Source organism: Fundulus heteroclitus, chromosome 14, assembly GCF_011125445.2.
Source record: "Fundulus heteroclitus isolate FHET01 chromosome 14, MU-UCD_Fhet_4.1, whole genome shotgun sequence".
NCBI lineage: Eukaryota > Metazoa > Chordata > Actinopteri > Cyprinodontiformes > Fundulidae > Fundulus > Fundulus heteroclitus.
The window spans coordinates 28,796,746-28,814,346 of record NC_046374.1 but is presented as its reverse complement, the minus strand read 5'-3'; the positions used below and the strand labels follow the sequence as shown (position 1 = coordinate 28,814,346).

At 43.1% G+C, this 17,601-nt stretch overlaps 1 protein-coding gene across 2 annotated transcripts; it reads left to right on the top strand.

Moving 5' to 3' along the window:
* The first annotated feature begins 188 nt into the window (after positions 1–188).
* Positions 189–9,629, top strand: LOC118556526 (N-acylneuraminate cytidylyltransferase-like). Of its 2 annotated transcripts, none has more exons than XM_036146682.1 (8): positions 189–869; positions 2,105–2,247; positions 2,345–2,500; positions 6,329–6,465; positions 6,566–6,651; positions 6,860–7,019; positions 7,104–7,269; positions 8,510–9,629. In XM_036146682.1, the coding sequence occupies exons 1-8, from the start codon at positions 661–663 to the stop codon at positions 8,722–8,724; spliced, it is 1,272 nt and encodes a 423-aa protein (XP_036002575.1). In that variant the 5' UTR covers positions 189–660; the 3' UTR covers positions 8,725–9,629. The 2 variants fall into 2 exon arrangements, with proteins under 2 accessions (XP_036002575.1, XP_036002574.1); XM_036146681.1 differs by having other exon boundaries at positions 191–869; positions 6,557–6,651.
* The last annotated feature ends 7,972 nt before the right edge of the window (positions 9,630–17,601 follow it).

Below are 17,601 nucleotides of genomic sequence, written 5' to 3'. Positions count from 1 at the left end.
TACTTAATAAGGAGATGCCAGTGATGAAGTTTCATCACTTTTATTAAGAAACAGAGCAGAGATCACATAGATGGAAAGTAATCGCACCCACGGTACCGCTGCAGTCTGTGTCTGCCCTGTCTCTGCCCCTCCTTGCTTTCGGCTCTCCCTAATACTCGACAGCTGCCCCGCAGTCAGACAAAACAGAGCCAGTCTATCCCACACAATCAGTATTCTGCATAGTAACACGCAAGCATTGACCTTGCGATCAGCAAACAGTGGATCTCATACACAGCCGTCATGTCTGCAAGCCTCCTATGTCCGAGTGGCGTGAGGCCACAGTGACTGTAGGATAAGAATCCAACGACAGAGACACGTTTCATTTCAGAGATAGGCATCTGTCAATATTCCTGAAACTGTTTTATCCTAACCGGTTCAGAGAGAAGGAAGTTCCAGCTGGCTTTGTGCCAACAGTAGTGCCAACAATAGTGTGATGCATCAAAGGGGAGTGCTAGTTCACCACAGAGAGGCAGGGACACCAATGCCACGTATTCACACTTATAGCATAGTAACACCTGCCGGTCTGATCATTTGAACAGGCATTTCATAGGGAAGCTGGTTTGACTCCCGGAGCTCCACCAAGTCCTGTTTTTCACCCATTTAGTTACAGTTAAGCTCCACATGGCAGCCAGAAATCAAGCCTCCCATGATGAAAACGGCCGGCAGGACGGGACCATCTCCAAGAGGAGTGACAGCAGACACCTGGCTGCTCTGGTTCTGGCCAGAGGGGGAAGCAAGGGGATCCCTCTGAAGAACATCAAGATGCTGGCTGGGGTGCCCCTCCTGGGATGGGTGCTGAGAGCGGCCATCGACTCAGAGATGTTTGACAGGTAAAATGACTGTCAGCGGGGAGGACGTTGTGAACTCCCTTTTTTGAGCATCTCCATTCATTATGCTGTGTGGACAAATTTATATTGATTAATCTAAACGTTGCCGTTTTGGATTTTAAAATAGTTTAAGATATAGAGGTCTAACCTCTTCGCTTTAGTCAAGTTAACCGCAAAACCTGTTCTGGGAGTCAAACCATCCCGGACGTTTTGAGATGTTTATCTGCCTCAGCGATGTGTTTGCATGGAGGAACCACCGTTCTGGCTTGTCATGAAGGTTTAGCTGATGACAGTTAATCCTCTTCATACTGAGAGCTTTAACCGAGATAGCAGGAGGGAATATGGGGCCAGAATGAAAAATGTGTTTGAAGTTTCTGCGCAGAAAATGGGAAAAAAGTATTAAGCCTTTTTGGCTAAAATCATTCTGGCTAAAAGTCTTGGAAAATTTGGTTTGAGTTTTGGTTTGTTTTTGGGGGGAGGAGGAATGTTTTCTTTATCATACATAATACATAATACATATATATATATATATATATATATATATATATATATATATATATATATATATATATATATATATATATATGTGCTGCTGTTGCCTTGCAGCAAGAAGTTATGGGTTCGATGCATGTTCCCCTTGTGCATGCGTGCACATTTCGGCTTCCTCCCACAGTCCAAAAACATGAGTGTTAGGTTAATTGGCCTCTCTAAATTACCCTTAGGTGTGAATGTGTGTATGAAAAGTTGTTTGTCCTGTTTATCTATGTGTTGCCCTGCGACAGACTGGCAACCTGTCCCGGGTTAACCATGCCTCTAGCCCATTGAATATTTACACACACACACACACACACACACACACACACACACACACATAAATCTATCTATCTATCTATCTATATATACATATATATATATATATATACATATATATATATATATATACATATATATATATATATATATATATATATATATATATATATATATAAATCTGTTAAATCATTTATTTGCAGCAAAATAGCAAAAGCAAAAATCTGTAAGATTGTTGAATACATTTTATTTAGCGCTGTATTATTTTGGGTTAGTCTAGGAGACATTGACTATAAGAAAGGAAGTGATGCTTTGATTAAAAATTACATAGAATACTGTACATTTCAGACAGGAAAAAAAAAGGATTCATCTCAGAGTAATCACATTAATAATACAAGTGAGCCTGTGTCTTTTTGTGTTTTTTTCAGTGTCTGGGTGTCAACAGATCACGATGAAATTGAAAAAGTGGCCAAATCGTGGGGTGCCAAAGTCCACCGGAGAAGTCCCGAGGTCTCCAAGGACAGCTCTTCATCAGTGGAAACCATTCAGGAATTTCTCAGGCACAACACAGGTATGAAAATTACCCTGAGACCCGTCGGCAAAGTGAAGCGCCGTTATGAAATTACAAAGCTGTGACACACCCTTTGATATGTGGGAACACTTTACAGAGGTAGACGTGGTCTGTCACATCCAGTGCACATCTCCGTGCCTCCATCCATCCCACTTACAAGAGGCCTTAAAGAAGATCATAGAGGACGGCTATGACTCCGTCTTCTCGGTGGTCCGGAGACACCAGTTCCGCTGGAAGGAGGTCAAGCAGGGCAGTAAGTTCACTTCCCCCTCCCCTGTTCAGCAAAGAGCAGTGAGGCACAGACATAAACATTCGGGCCGATATTGATCAGAACTATTGCCAATATGGTCAATAACCCATAAATATATTATATGTGTTTCACTAAGTTTCTCTGTAAAAACGACCACATCACTAACATTGCTTCTGTGCTTTAGTTTAACAAGCCCAAACAAGAACCACCCGACCAACCTAAAAAGTTTATTATTTGACTGGCTGCTCCTATGATCAGCACACACAGGGCCGGTTTAGCGTGGATTAAATAAATAAAGGAGTGAAGAGTGTTGCTTTTCTTCATTCCTGTCGGTCGAACTGTTGCTGCCCATTTAATTTCCGTTTATCAGACCTGTTTGTTCACTTTTTCCCTCATGAATTATGCATGCTTGTCTGTTAACTACCCGTGGTGCGTAAGAGGTCCTCTTGTTGTTGACAAACAGAACATGCAGGTTTAACAGCTCACTTTCCAAACACAATGAGAAACATTCAACACGAGACCAGATGAAAGCGAGATTACACTAATGGGTGATCTCGAATATACCCTTTGCTGTAAACTGTGCCCTTTGACTGAATGTACTTTCAAACATGTATGTAGGTAATTTTAAGTGAAATGCAAAAGAGTGGCAGTTTTATGTTCCTGATAATGCCCAGAAAAGTTTGTAAAGCATTTGTTTGAGAGTGTAATGTAGCAGTGTGTGATGTTTATGGTTAGAAATTGTATTGTATTTTATTAAAATGTGGTCGCTCACCACTCTTCTAATCCTTTAGGCCGCTTACCACTACAAAACATCCTCTCAGCTTCAACTTTAGACGTTAACTGTCAGGTTCAAACACCTAGAACATTCATTAAAACGACACAAAAAGGACAGACAACAGCCGATCTATTCTTGCAAGGAGAACGACAGGAACACACACTCAGGCACGTGTCTCCCATCGCTCTGAAGTGTCTCCCCTTACTTTTTATTTTCCCAGGAAAGCAAACTGCAATGTGACCTTCAACATCATAAACTTGCAGTTTGGTTATAACAACTGAGCATTCAGTTCTCAGGGAAAGGAGTTACCACAGGGTGCTAGGTTACCTGACTCCGCCAGATAGATTTGCTCCGCATATCCATCTGGAAACCTTCCGTTGAAGTCATTTTGGGAAGGGGCGAAAATACTGGTTAGCTGATTGGCCTATGTTGGTGATAGACGGGCCAAATGAACCAATCAGATTCGTCGTCGCTCGAAAACACAACCACAAGCCAAGCTACTCTTGCTGCTGCAGTTAAAGGCTCGTTAGCTCAGCAAAGAAATACTCTGTAATTCCGATAAAACTTGCTTGATAGCCACGCTAACGCTAGTTTCATCGGCTGAAGCCGCCATGTTCTTTAGACTGAACTGTCGCGCTTCTCGTTGCGTCACACCTCAACCCGCCTCAAAGCCAACGCTGATTGGACGTTCGTTTGGTGAACTGCTCCAAATTTTCTTTAACGGAAAGTAGCCAGACTGATCTGCGAGTGAAACCTTGAAAGCTCGCGAGATCAGGATGGTCTCACGAGGCTAGGTGCTAGGTGCAATTCATCACAGTTGCAGAGAGTGCTGCAAAAACAACTTTTATCATGAGACCTTTTTTCTTTACAAAGCATTACCCTGTAACATAGGAGAGAAAGATTTGTCATCTGAAAGACACTATAGTATCTGAATAAACTCAAACCTTAAAACCTTTTTAATAGTAATGAGTAAATACCTGATAACTGCAATGAATATTGTAAATAAAATAAAACTTTAATGATCGGAGCAGGAGACCCAGAATACAACCAGACCAGCAGAGGTTTAGTGTAGAATCTTCTTTTATTAACAAAAAATGAAACAGGGAAAAAACCAAAAAGAACTGTTAACCCAAAAGACGGCACAGAACCAGATGGACTCACGAGGCAGGCCAAGCAGGAACAGACAGAATGGCACAGGTTTCTGAAGACAAGGTGGTCGAAATACAAAAAAAAAAGCAAACCATAACAGAACTTGCAGGAGGAGACTCACCTACACTCAACAAGACGACCTGGCATTGATGTCTGGTCTCAACTGTTTATATGGAGGAGGAAGCAGGTGGAACCGGTCAGAGATGATTGCAACAGGGGTGGAGTAAGGCAGGTGTGCAGAGTGGGTAATTAGACCAGACATCAGTGCAGAGGATCAAAACAAGAAATAATACAGAAACCAAAGCTAAAAAGCTGACAGGACAAGTGGACAGAAACTACACCAAACTTACTGAGAAACAAAATCACTCTAAAGTAAAAACCTGAAACAGAAAATAAAGCTAAGCCAGATGACAAAACAGGATAAACTAACAGTAAATAAAAACCCAGACAGGACACAAACTCAAAGCAAGCAGAGAACCTAAAGCAGGAGAGGAAAATGGACTCAAAAATAAAACCAGAACAGAAACCAGAATATTACAAAAACATACAGAGAATAGTAAAAATAATTCTAACATTAACACTTCAATCTAAATACGCCAGAGAAATTATTACAAGTTTCAGCGCTGGGAGCTCCCACGTTCCGAGGGAGAACAGCCCCGAATCATGACTACATTTCTTTTTTCTAAACTTAGACACACCCCTAAAGTGGAGTAGGCTCTACATGGGATGTCTGAAGAAAGAATGTGTTGTGATAGAAACATTGTCTGTTTTATAGCACGTGTTAATCTGTTGCTGTCTTGATGTTCCAGTAAGAACTCTACACAGCCTATGTCTGATTAGAGTAGCGTCAACCTTTAGAGAAAAGGTTACCCAACATAAACAAACCGTAACAGGAGCAAACCTTGCAATAAGATCCTGTTTTTTTAAAGCATCCCTGCTTTCAAAACTCAAAAGTCATCCAGGAAGATTTCTTCAACATGTCTGATGGAGTGTGGAGTTCCAAGCTTCATAGACCTGCAGGCGAGGCCTCGTTAGAGCTTATATTCACATGTAATTTCACCTGGAACTGATTGAGAAGGTAGCTCTCATGTGTTGAGCCATGCGTCTGTGAAGAGGTTGTTTGGTTTCTCCAATATAATTATACATACAACATATAATTGTATGCAGTTCAGTGCAGTGAGGAATGTTCTGATATTTAAAATCAGGGAAAAGCAACAAAAACCTGCTGTTCCTGGGGAAGGTTGTTGACCCTCATTTCTGGAGAAGATTTTGGGAATATCATAGAAAAGGAAAAGACACACAGTTTCAGTAAAAAAAATATCCCTGCTCTTAAAACACAGGAGAAAAGAAAAGACTTGTTCCTGGCATGGGAAAGAATAGGGCAAAACAAAGGCCACATAGAAAGAACCTAAAAAGGACAACAAGGACCTCTTTGAGATGAGGGTCCTACGAGAGGACACTATTTCTTGAAGAAGGTCCCTGCAATCAAAACAAGGGAAGCCAAGTTATTATTTCTCACTGTTTCCATATTTTATAATAATGAATAATTATTTTGAATTTATTGTCATTGCAAAATAATTAACAATGAAATAGATCCTGTACATTTAACCTGTACTTCAGGGAGCATCGCGATGGGTCGCGATGCAGCGACTGGGGACCATTCTGGGGCCAACGGTCTTGCTCAGGGACCCGTAGTGGCAGTCTGTGGGATTTGAACCCAGAACCTTGCTCCCCTGCATTCTAACCACTTGGCCACCATTTCACCTTTAGCATTGTTTCTTTTAAATAAACAGGAACAGAAGTAATTATTTAGGGATTTTTTACATCTGAGACAAGTGATATATTACTAAAGCTTGGTAAGGACCAAACGATGCCTTTCCTAATGAATCGATTATGCTTTCTCTCAGGTGATGAACTTACTCATCCCTTCAATCTGGTTCCTTCAAAGCGACCCCGCCGTCAGGACTGGGATGGAGAGCTGTGTGAGAACGGCTCGTTTTACATCGGGACCAGGGACCTTATCTTAAAAGAAAATTCAACGCAGGTAATCCAGCACTATCACTAACCTCCTGGTAATGTTGTTTCTTTTTCTTTTGTGTGTAGACACTCTGATGTTCATGTTGACGTCTCTTTAGGGCAGAAAGGTGGCCTACTTTGAGATGGAGCCAGAGCACAGCGTGGACATAGATGTGGACATTGACTGGCCGGTGGCCGAGGAGAGAGTTCTCAGGTTAGACTAGCATTAAAAGCGTCAATTCTACCATCAGAAAGTTTTCCTGTTATTACAAGGGGATGAAAAATTATCGGTGTTTTAAAATGTCTTAAAATGTTGAAAAGGTGATGGTAAAATGTGAATTTATTGCCAAACACCCAGAAAAAATATGAATCTTTTCAAAGTTTTTATTTCTGTTTGATTTATTCTGTGCTTCTTCAAACAGGTTTGGCTACTTTGGTCGGGGAGTGTCCGTAATGTTCTGCAGGGTTTCCAGATGTTTGACCGATGGAAAGGTGTTTCTGTCCCCATCTGGAGAAGACATGGTGTCTTTTCACACTAGAGACACTACAGGCCTCAGGATGCTGCAGAACGATGGCGTTGAGGTTGGATTATTTTCAGACGCTCAAACATGGTTGGGTGAACATTTAGCATTTGTCGTGTAAGAATGCTCTAACTCTGTTCTTTAGGTGGTGCTGCTGACCTCCAGTGAGGACCCGGTGACCCAGTCAATGGCTGACAAACTGAAGAAAATGATTGGCTGTGAGGTCATGGATGTGGGGGAGGAGCCACTGAAGGATGTGCAGTCAGTGGTGGAGAAGAAGAGGCTCGACTGGAAGGATGTGGCCTACATGGGTGAAGAAATGCATTCTTTCAGTTGTTTGTGACAATGATTATGATCATTTTAAATTGAGCGTATGTAGAGACACATGATTTCCACATGGGGTGCAGTACCTTGCAAAGGTACATACAGAGTAGAGTAGAAGACAAGACAGGGTTAGGTTATACAACAATGAGCTTTGAACACCCAGCAGCACTGTTCAAGCAATCATCTGCAAATGGAAAGAGAAAGAAACAACTCAGAATCTGACGCTGGAAGTGACAGGTTGGAAAAGAAAAACATTAGTCAGCGACGCAGCTAAGAGGTCTGTTAATCTCTGGAGGAGCTGCAGAGATTCACAGCCCAGATAGAAGACTATATTTACATCAGGGCTGCACAAGATCAGTAACATACATAACTGCCATCCATCCATCCATCCATCCATCCATCCATCCATCCATCCATCCATCCATCCATCCATCCATCCATCCATCCATCCATCCATCCATGTGGAGAAGCAGCAGCTCTACTTAGAGCTTCCCTGGATAACACAGCTCCTCACATTTTCTCTAAGGCTGAGCATGGCCCCCTTCGGAGAAAGCTCGTATTGCCTACTATTTAGACGGTAAAATTGATTATTGATTTGCAGAGAGTGAATGCCCGACACCAAATATACAGTAACCCATAATTACAGTAATTGCATCCAAGCAGTCTTTTGCAACTGAAAGATTATTGTGATGCAATATAGATGTATGCTAATTTACAAGACAACATTAATGCAGTCCATTTATGCAAGACTGGGAAAATGTTAAATTACTGAAGGACAGGTGGGAGAATTACCTCTTGCAGTGTGCCACAAACAATGCAGGAATACAGGAAACTAAATGCTGGACGATTTGAGAGAAAAATGGTTAGAGGCTGTGAAAGACTTCAGAATCAGATTCAGAATCAGAAATATTTTAATAATCCCAGAGGGATACTTTAGCCTGGGGGTGAAGTTTTAGCTTCCAGCTGGAAAATGACCCGGAACATACAGGCAGAGCTACAATGAAATTGTTTAGATCAAACCATAATTATTTGTTAGAATGGCCTAGTTAAAGCCCAGTTTTTGTCACAAGAACTATAAGGTACTTTAATTAACAAAAAAAAATCTCTGGTCTTTTTTATGAAGTACTTGTATTCTATAGAGACTGTAAACACTGAAAACATCTAACTGGAAATTTTTTTTATCAGCGTAAAGCATTTTAAATAATGTTTCCCCATTTCTGCTCTCAGGTAATGACTCAGCAGATGCCACCTGTCTGAACTTGGCGGGTCTGAGCGCAGTACCTGCAGACGCTCCGAAGGACGCAGCTGATTCTGCCAAGTACACCTGCCGCCAAGCGGGAGGGATGGGAGCTGTGAGGGAGTTTGCTGAACACGTACTCCTGCAGAAAGAAAAGGCCAAAACCCAGATGAAGCAGGACAGGATCGACCGCAATAACTTCTAAAGCGTGGAAGGAGAGATTTGGAAACATGAAGTCAGACAATACCGGTTCACGAAAGAAAAGCTGCAATATAGCAGAGGAGGGTAAAAGAAAGGGGCTATGAGGACAAGTTGTCTGCTGTAAAAATGAGAAATCTCCATGGTTGTTCTCCACATTGACTATATGGGCATTTGGCAGGATGACATCAGAAAGGACGGAGCCCAAGCACAAGATAAAATATAACACTTATACCTCAGTCCTGCCTTAATTTAAGGTTTCTATGGATTCCTTAGATGTGCATTTGGTTTATCGGGTCTGCATTCCTGCCTTCTGCTGAAAATAGAGAGACTATTTTGAGTGCTTTGTGTTGAGCTGGATTTGATTGGGAGCAACAGAAGAAAAAGTTCTCAGGGTTCAATTCAAACAAAAAACAGCCACTGGGTAAGCAAACACTATATTTACCAGACTCTTTAATAGATTTATCTGGCCTTAAAAACAACTATCCTTCTAATAACGATTAGTTAAAGAAGATTTAATGACTTCCAACATCAGGAATTGAAGGAAAAAAAGGTTACATTTATTTTAAAAAATCTAACTTCTAAGGGGAAAAGAGGTTCATTTAAACATTTAACATTGGGACATTTAATTTTTTTTACATTGTTTCCCTGACATAAGTCTGTTGTGAAAACGGTTTCATGAAAGGTGTGTGTAGACTAATGCTAAACCTTTTATTAAATATAATTTATTGATTCATAAGGCTTGGTAAAGGAACATATTTAGATTTAAGGTAAAGGTGCTTCTTTTTCTCTAGTTTTGTGTTTGTTTTCCATCTGTTTCAAATGTTTTGTATCAGAAGGACTAATTGAACGGTTCCAGTCATGGTACTGTTTAGATGTATTGAGAGGTTGAAATAAAAATGTTCACTTAAAGTCTTGGTCATCCTTTTTTAGCATCAATGAGATTATTGGCAATGAGGTTTTACTTTTAGAGCCTATTTTGGCACATGTGAACTCATGGGTCAAATGATAAAACAAAAGTTGTTGAGAACTCCTTAATAGGGATTTAGAAAATCTAAGTTTAAATCTTAAAAGGCTGTGAAAGTTATAGTTTCTGTTTGTGTTTTTTTGTGTTTTTTTGTTTCAAAAATGTTTCATATGGGGAAAGGTAGGTTACTGTCAATGAAAAACAATGTTCATAAAAGTAATTTTGTACCAGTAAGACTGAACCTGAACTTTATATGACAATTTTTTACAATGATAAAGTACCTGCAGTTGCTCATTCTAAACTGAATTAAATTTCTTGCCTTAATGTAAATATTACATTTAACTAATCAAGAGTAGATTGATGAGGATTCACTCAGCTTTATTTTCCTAATTCTTGCAGGAATGAGAACAAACATAAACTTGAAAAAATGGCATGTACTATACAAGCATTGATCCAGGAATCATATCTATGCTGGGAAGGGTAATGGCAGATTGTTTTCTGTTTCGATATTTTCTTTTTTGTTTTGTTTTATTTATAAACAGTTTCATTGCTGTTTATAAATCTTTTTCCTTCTGTTTCCTACTCACCCCGCCTCTCACCCATAGATAGACACCAGAACCCCTCGTGACCCCAACAGGGATAAGCGTGTAGGAATACGGATGGATGGATGGATGTTTCCCACTACTCACTGCGCTCATTCAATTCACCTGTGTCTGTCAGGGTGTGGCCCCCCCACTTACCTCATAGACCTCCTTACACCCAAAACATCCACCCGGACCCGGTCAGTCCAACAGCACCGTCTGGACCTGCCGAGGAACGCCCTTCCGGACCAACTCAGATCTCAACAGACGGCTGAGGCTTTTAAGAAAGGACTTAAACGTTCCTAGCTCAGCTCTTGCTGAGTAAAACTTCTTTCTCTATGTATATGTCTATTTTTTGTCTTTAATGACTGTTTTATGATGTTTGTTGTTTTAATCTGTCTGCCTCTAGCAGTTTTAGGTTTGGTATCAAACGTAAAGTGCATTACAAAAAAATGCATTATTATTATTATTATTATTATTATTATTATTTTGCCTCTGAATCAAGCTCACATAAAATAGAGCCTAAACTTCCAGCTTTCAATGCTGTCTTTGGATTTGCTAGGCTCTCCTGTATCACATTGTGTGTCTTTTGCTGCTGATCTACTGCGTGTGCAAAGCATGGTAAAGACCCACCCACAATAAGCCTCCTCGGCCAATCGGTGCCACATAGTTCTCTATCTCAGCCCCCACGGTCTACTTTACCCCAGCACTAGAAAAAGCTCACATGATCGAGTTGTCGTAACGCGCTGTGTTATATTCTAAGTAACTTAAATGAGAAAAGTAATTGGCTAGAGTACATTATTACTGAGGAAAATAATGCCTTGTACTAATGCAGTTAATCCCAGCATTGGAAACAACTACTACGCAAATTTAACAAACAGAGGATTGTGCACAATTACTAAGGACCTTTAGTACAAATCTATTTGTTTTTATTCTGTAATTAATTCAGAGAGACTTGAGATTAACCAACATACAGAAGAGTACATCACAAACATGATATTTGTACAACTTTAGGAGTTACTGATGTGTTAAGATCAACCTCTTCCTTTGGCTTACCTCTTTCCTACTTTTTGCAATCATTTGATTTCTAGTTTTTTATTTATTTTATTTTCCAGGAACAACCACAAATGGTTTCAGTTCACGTGTTGTGGTCCTCGAGCCAAACCTCAAGAAACCAAAGGTTTGTTGGACTTAGGACTGAGTAAGTTATAGTTTTACTTTAGTTTTTATGTCAAATATTGCTAATGTTTAATCATTTGGGTTCAGACTTGGGTCATATAGCCCAAATTACAGATTCCCCTCCTGCCTCAGCCCTGCAACTTGTCTGCTTCCGACAGATTTGAAGCTGCCACTACACCTGGAGGCCTTGGATCAGCTTGTCAGGACCATTGCTACATTGCTCCGCAAAATGTTAGTGGTATTCAGTATTCTTAACCCAGTAACATTTCACTCTCCCCTATAGTGGTTCCAGAGCGCACTCCAGCCTGTTTCACGTCCAGCTACAACTCTTGTTCAATAAATCTTTTAAACTCTCCTGTTTTCCAACTGAATTACTTGGTCTCCAGTTTCTAAATTATCAGAAAGTTTCTAACCATGCAACTAGTAACATAATGGAATTCTTCTTTCAAGACAGCATATCTAACACATACAAAAAAAGATTAGAGGGGACTTATTAATTTCATGTTTTATTAGATATGTCACAAACAAGAAGTCATATGTTTTGTCTTGATCCTGAGGTGTTGTTTCCCTGTTTAACTTCTCTACTTGCTGCCATTTTAGGTTATATATATATATGTGAATAAGGTTCTTAGTTCTTTCCTTATATATTTTGTATTATTTCATAGATTCTTTCCATGTGTTTATATCCCCCTTCAGTACCTGCTCATTGCTCCAATCCAAATCCAGTTTATTAATGAAGCACATTTTAAAAACAACAGATTGCTGACCAAAGTGTTGCACATATCAATAACACAAATAATAAAAATATAATAAAACAGACATAGAAATAAAAATAAAATAAAAATATTTTAAAAACAGCCTCGACCTTAGAACATACAAGAGATGATCATCAGCTGACCTTAGAGACCATATAGGATGATACGGTTGAAACAAGTCCGAGCAAGACTGTTGAAGCTTTTAAAAGCAAATATGAGCATTTTAAAATCAACTCTGTTGCTCACAGGGAGCCAGTGAAGAGCTGCCAGAACAGGAGTGATGTGCCCACACCTGTGAGATCGTGTTAAAAGTGTAATATTCTGGTTTCTGTTCTGGTTTTATTTTTGAGTCATTTTCCTCTCCTGCTTTAGGTTCTCTGCTTGCTTTGAATTTTTGTCCTGTCTGGGTTTTTATTTACTGTTAGTTTATCCTGTTTTGTCATCTGTCTTAGTCTTAGCTTTATTTTCTGTTTTAGGCTTTTACTTTAGAGTGATTTTGTTTCTCAGTAAGTTTGGTGTAGTTTCTGTCCACTTGTCCTGTCAGCTTTTTAGCTTTGGTTTCTGGTTTATTTCTTGTTTTGATCCTCTGCACGGATGTCTGGTCTAATTACCCACTCTGCACACCTGCCTTACTCCACCCCTGTTGCTATCATCTCTGACCGGTTTCACCTGCTTCCTCCTCCATAAAACAGTTGAGACCAGACATCAGTGCCAGGTCGTCTTGTTGAGTATGATGGGTGAGTCTCCTCCTGCAAGTTTCTGTATGGTTTGCTTTTGGATTTTTGACCCCCTTGTCTCCAGAAACCTGAGCCGTCCCATTCTGTCTGTTCCTGCCTTTTCTGCCCCGTTAGTCTGTTTATTTTTGTGCCGTCTTTTGGTTTGACGGTGTTTTTGGTTTTTTCCCCTGTTTTGCTTTTTGCTAATAAAAGAACCTGAACTGAACCTCTGCTGGTCTGGCTGAATTCTGGGTCCCCTGCCTCTGATCATTACATTACGACCTGGCCACATAGGACCCATCACCAGACCAGCACGTTCACTTTTTGTTGTTTTTCCCCCATTTTTTTTTTCCCCTCTTTTTTTTTCCAAGATGCGTCTGCTGCGACCCTGGAGCTCTCTCCCCTGCAGCGCTGATGTGCAGGCGGAGTCTTTTGAGGGTTCCAGGTTAGTGCTCTGCCCCCCCGGGTACGGTCCAAGACGCCACCTCCAAGGGCGGAGCGCATTGCCGCAGCCGCCCCGCCGCCGCAGACGTCGTCGGGCGGTTGAAGCCTCTGCTCCTGTCCCTGAGGGTCCGCCGCCAGCGAGCGATGTGGAAACCCAGGAGGTTTCGCCGCCAGCGGGCGACAAGGGGGAGTATGTGGCCCTGGAGAGCAAAATAAGAACTTTTGCCCCCATAATTAAGCGGCTCAGGGAGGCCCTATTAAAATAGTGGTTGTGAAGAGCCAAAGACCCGACCCCCCAGGAGCACCGAGGCAGGCGCCGGGGGACCCAAAACCCCAGATGCCCAAAGGGGACCCCCAAAGTAAAGGTGCCCAAGAGGGGCCAACACAGGAAACCTGCCCCCCCCCCCCCCCCACCAAGGGAAGAGGAGAGACAGCCCCAAGGAAATCCCCCTGTCGCCGCAATGCCGAAGTCCCCAAGAGCCGCAGGGACGAGCCCATGGGCTCCGCCGGCAGCCAGCTGTGCTGAAGTGGAACTGGCCATTGGCCCCAGAGATCTGAGGCCCCAGGGGAGCCCAGCCCCCCGGCAAGAGCCCTGACTGAGCCCCGGGGGGCCAGGCCCCGCAAAGCAGTCGCCAGAAATGAGCCAGCACCTGCCCGGGTATCCACCCCCAGACACTGAGTACCACCAATGCACCAGTGGGCCAAGACACCAGCCAGCGGATGGGGGCAGGACAGGGGGTGGGTGGGTGGGTTCCACACTTAGCAGATACTTGAGATGTTCTTGGGAGAGGGGGCAGTTCAAACCCAAACCTGACAGGTAAACAGAAATAAAACCATACACAGTCCCATTCATACCTTCCCACCCTAGTGCCTCCAAGCACAACACACAGACTCTTCAAAAAAAAAAGACGTCGTTCACACATTCAAATATACCACTCACATCCAACATTCCCAGGTCCGGGCACTGGCACACCAAATAGGTATCAGGCCCCCGGCCCCGGTAAGCGAACCCTAAAATCAAATCGGCACCACCACAACCCAACCTACCCAGGTCCTGCTTCGGTCCTGACTCCCCATCTCGTACCCGGACCAGACCATCCCTGGCACAAGCTCCCCGGGGCCAACATGACCCGAACAGGCCACTCAACCAGGACCCCCCCCCCCCCCCCCCAAATAACTGACAGGCCCAATCCCTCCCCCTCCATACCCTAGCCACCCCCCCCACCCATTTCTGGGGAGAGCAGAAGTGTCGGCCCCAGTCCCGGCAAGTCACCCGGGCCCTACAACAACCGTCCGCCAAGACCCCAGACCAGGTGGCGTGCTTCTCCAGGCCCCATACTGCGGGCGGCAATCAGAGAACAGGTGTGAGAAAGACCAAGATCCTTCCTTCACCTGCTCAAATGTTGTGTTGTTGCATGTTGTTCTCGAGTGTGTTTAAAACTGGGCGTACCAAAGGGGGTACCAAAGTCCACCCCCCCCCCCCACCTCCAGAAGGTAGCTGGTGCCAGCGCACCCCCTCCAAGCAACCTACCCAGAAACCTTAATGTCTAAATGCGAGTGCGGGTGGAAGGAGCCTTAAGAGGTGAGGACTACACAATAAGCTCCCCCCCAGATGTCTTTACCTCCCACCCCCCCCCCCCCAAACAATGCCCTATGTATATGTGTGTTGTGAAAATGTTGTGAATGAAAGTGTCTAAAATGCATAATAAAATTGGGGTGCGGGACCCTCCAGTAACGCCCCCCTCCCCAAAATCCTACATGTGTAGCAGCGTGATGGAGCAGGCAGAGGGAGGAGTCCGGGGATGGGGAGAAAAGGACTAAGAAGCCTAATGCACGCCCAGAGAGCCAGCTTCCCTGCTGACTTTGATAGGCACCCCGTACTCCGAGAACCCACCCGGAGAGGGAGGCTCCACCAGCCATAGCCCGGGGGGCAGGGATGGGCGGCAGGGCCCGTGAGCCAACCACTTACCAGGACCAACATCTCCACCCCCCAACCCACCCACCAAACCTCCTGGCTGTCCCGGAGGTAACAAAAGAATAAAAAAGAACAACAAAAAAATTCCCTGGTTAGCCAGCCCACTCGAACCATGCAGACCCCCTTTCCCCGGATGAAACCCGCACCGGGACACGGCATGGACCAGGACTGAGACAGGGGGCCTGACACGGAGCCCTTCAAACATCAGTAATGTGATCCAACAAAAGATCTCTATACTGATTAATACTGAGATTTTTTTGCTTTTCCAACTCATGAGGATAGTTTTCTTTGCAATACAAAGGGCAGTTAAAACCATGCAAACTATTTTATTTTCCTAAGGGCTATCCTCAAAGTTACCAAGCAAGCAAACTGATGGGGAAGGTGAAATTTTACAACTCAGGCACTTTGACAAGTCCTTACATATCTGAACCCAGAACCTCTGAACAGGTGTACATAACCATTATGCGTGAATATAATTATCAGGATTATTGCCTTTGCACTGTGACAGATATTTGATTGTGCAAAACCCATCTTGAATAATCTTTAACCTGTATAGTGTACTCTGTGAAGGATTTTGTATTGTATTAGTTGTAAATTTGGGTTTCTAGTCATTTTGAAAGTTCTTAGACATATCTGAGCCCAGATGTTTTGTTCAAAGCTGACTGATAAGTCCTCTTCCCATTTCATAATAGGAAGAGATATTGAATCATCTAGGTTAGTCAGTGTTTTGTATAATTTAGACAGTAGTTTTCGGGGTTTAAATCTAGGAACTCTAATATATTAGTTGGAATTTGTAAACCACCTTTAATATGCTTAGATTTATTTCTAGTTATAGATTTAATTTGTTCTTATTCTAAGAATTAATTTTTATTAATGCCATATTGTATATTTAATCAAATGTGATAAACTATAAATGTTCCAGGTATTTAATACCTTTATTCTTCCTATACCTTTATTCTTCCAGTACGGAAAGTTTATCATATTATTTTGTAGGATGTCAGGATTATTCCAGATGGGTATACGACTGCATGGGATAAGTGATGACTCCGTCATTTTAAGAAACTCCCACCATGATGCCTTAGGTTTCTGTTGTTTAGCTCTGTTGTCCCTGCTATCTTCTGGGAAGAGGTTCTGCAGCATCCGCTGCAGGTCCACCAGGTTCTGCAAAAGCTTTTTCCCTGTTGCCATCAGACTGTTGAACTGCTAAAGCCACAAAATGGACTCTGTGACTGCTGAAGCCACAAAATGGACTCTGTACCACATTTGTATATTTGCACATTGCACATATGCCATCAGACTGTTGGAACTGCTGAAGCCACAAAATGGACTCTGTACCACATTCATATATTTGCATATTTGCATCATTGCATCTCTATCTAGCATTAAAAATGCTGCCAAACTCTCAGTTTCTAAAATGCATTCTAGCACAAATTGTTACGGTGGCAGCTCAGCGGGCGTGAGTGTTCTGCTTTCCTTCAGTTCGTTCTAATATTTTCTGTTGTTTGTTTTGGTCTTGTGTTCCCCCTCGTGTCTCTTCCCTCCCTACGGCTCTCTCTCTCTCTCTGCGTTCTGGAACCATCGCTCCTCCTACCACCACCCTCTGCCACCTGCACACCTGGTCTTCATCTTCATCAAGCTCAAGATAAAAACCCGGCCTTTCTCAACACTCCTCACCGGATCGTCTGCTGCATTAGTCCTGGTGCCGCTGAATCTCCTAAGTCTCCTCGCGATCAAGCAAAATACTTCCCTGGTGTTTTTCCCCTTGTGCTAACCCATTCTCTGTGTTTGCCTTTCTTTCCAGAGTTGCTCACCTCGCTGATCTTCAGCCAGCTGAGTCCACGACCGATCCTCCCCTCCCGGACGCTGCCACTGCGGCTCATCCTCAACTCCGCGGCTGGGTGTTCGCCGGTCGGTGCCTTCCTCCTCTGGGTCTCTTTTGTCAGTCGCTCCCTGGTCACCTGGGTTAATCCTCCCGCTCCGCGTCCCCGTCCATGTTCCAGCGCTCCCTATTCCGGGTTACCGCATTCCCCGTTGTGTTTAATCCTTTTCCTGCCCTAATTAAAAGAAACCTTTTTTCAGAGTGGTTGCGTGTGGGTCCGTTCTGTCTAACCCTTAACAGAACGATCCAGTCCCTATGGATCCAGCACACTCTGACCCCCCACCCACAACTCCCCCCTCCGCGCATGAGATCGCCTGCGCTGTCACGTCTCAGGGCGCGCGCCTCCAACAGCAGGCAGATCTCATCCAGTCCATGACTGATTCCCTGC

Coding starts and splice junctions, on each gene's coding strand:
- LOC118556526 (XM_036146681.1), top strand. CDS start 661: ATGGCAGCCAGAAATCAAGCCTCCCATGATGAAAACGGCCGGCAGGAC. Junction 870..2,104: donor GACTCAGAGATGTTTGACAG/GTAAAATGACTG, acceptor TGTTTTTTTCAG/TGTCTGGGTGTCAACAGATC. Junction 7,270..8,509: donor GAAGGATGTGGCCTACATGG/GTGAAGAAATGC, acceptor TTCTGCTCTCAG/GTAATGACTCAGCAGATGCC.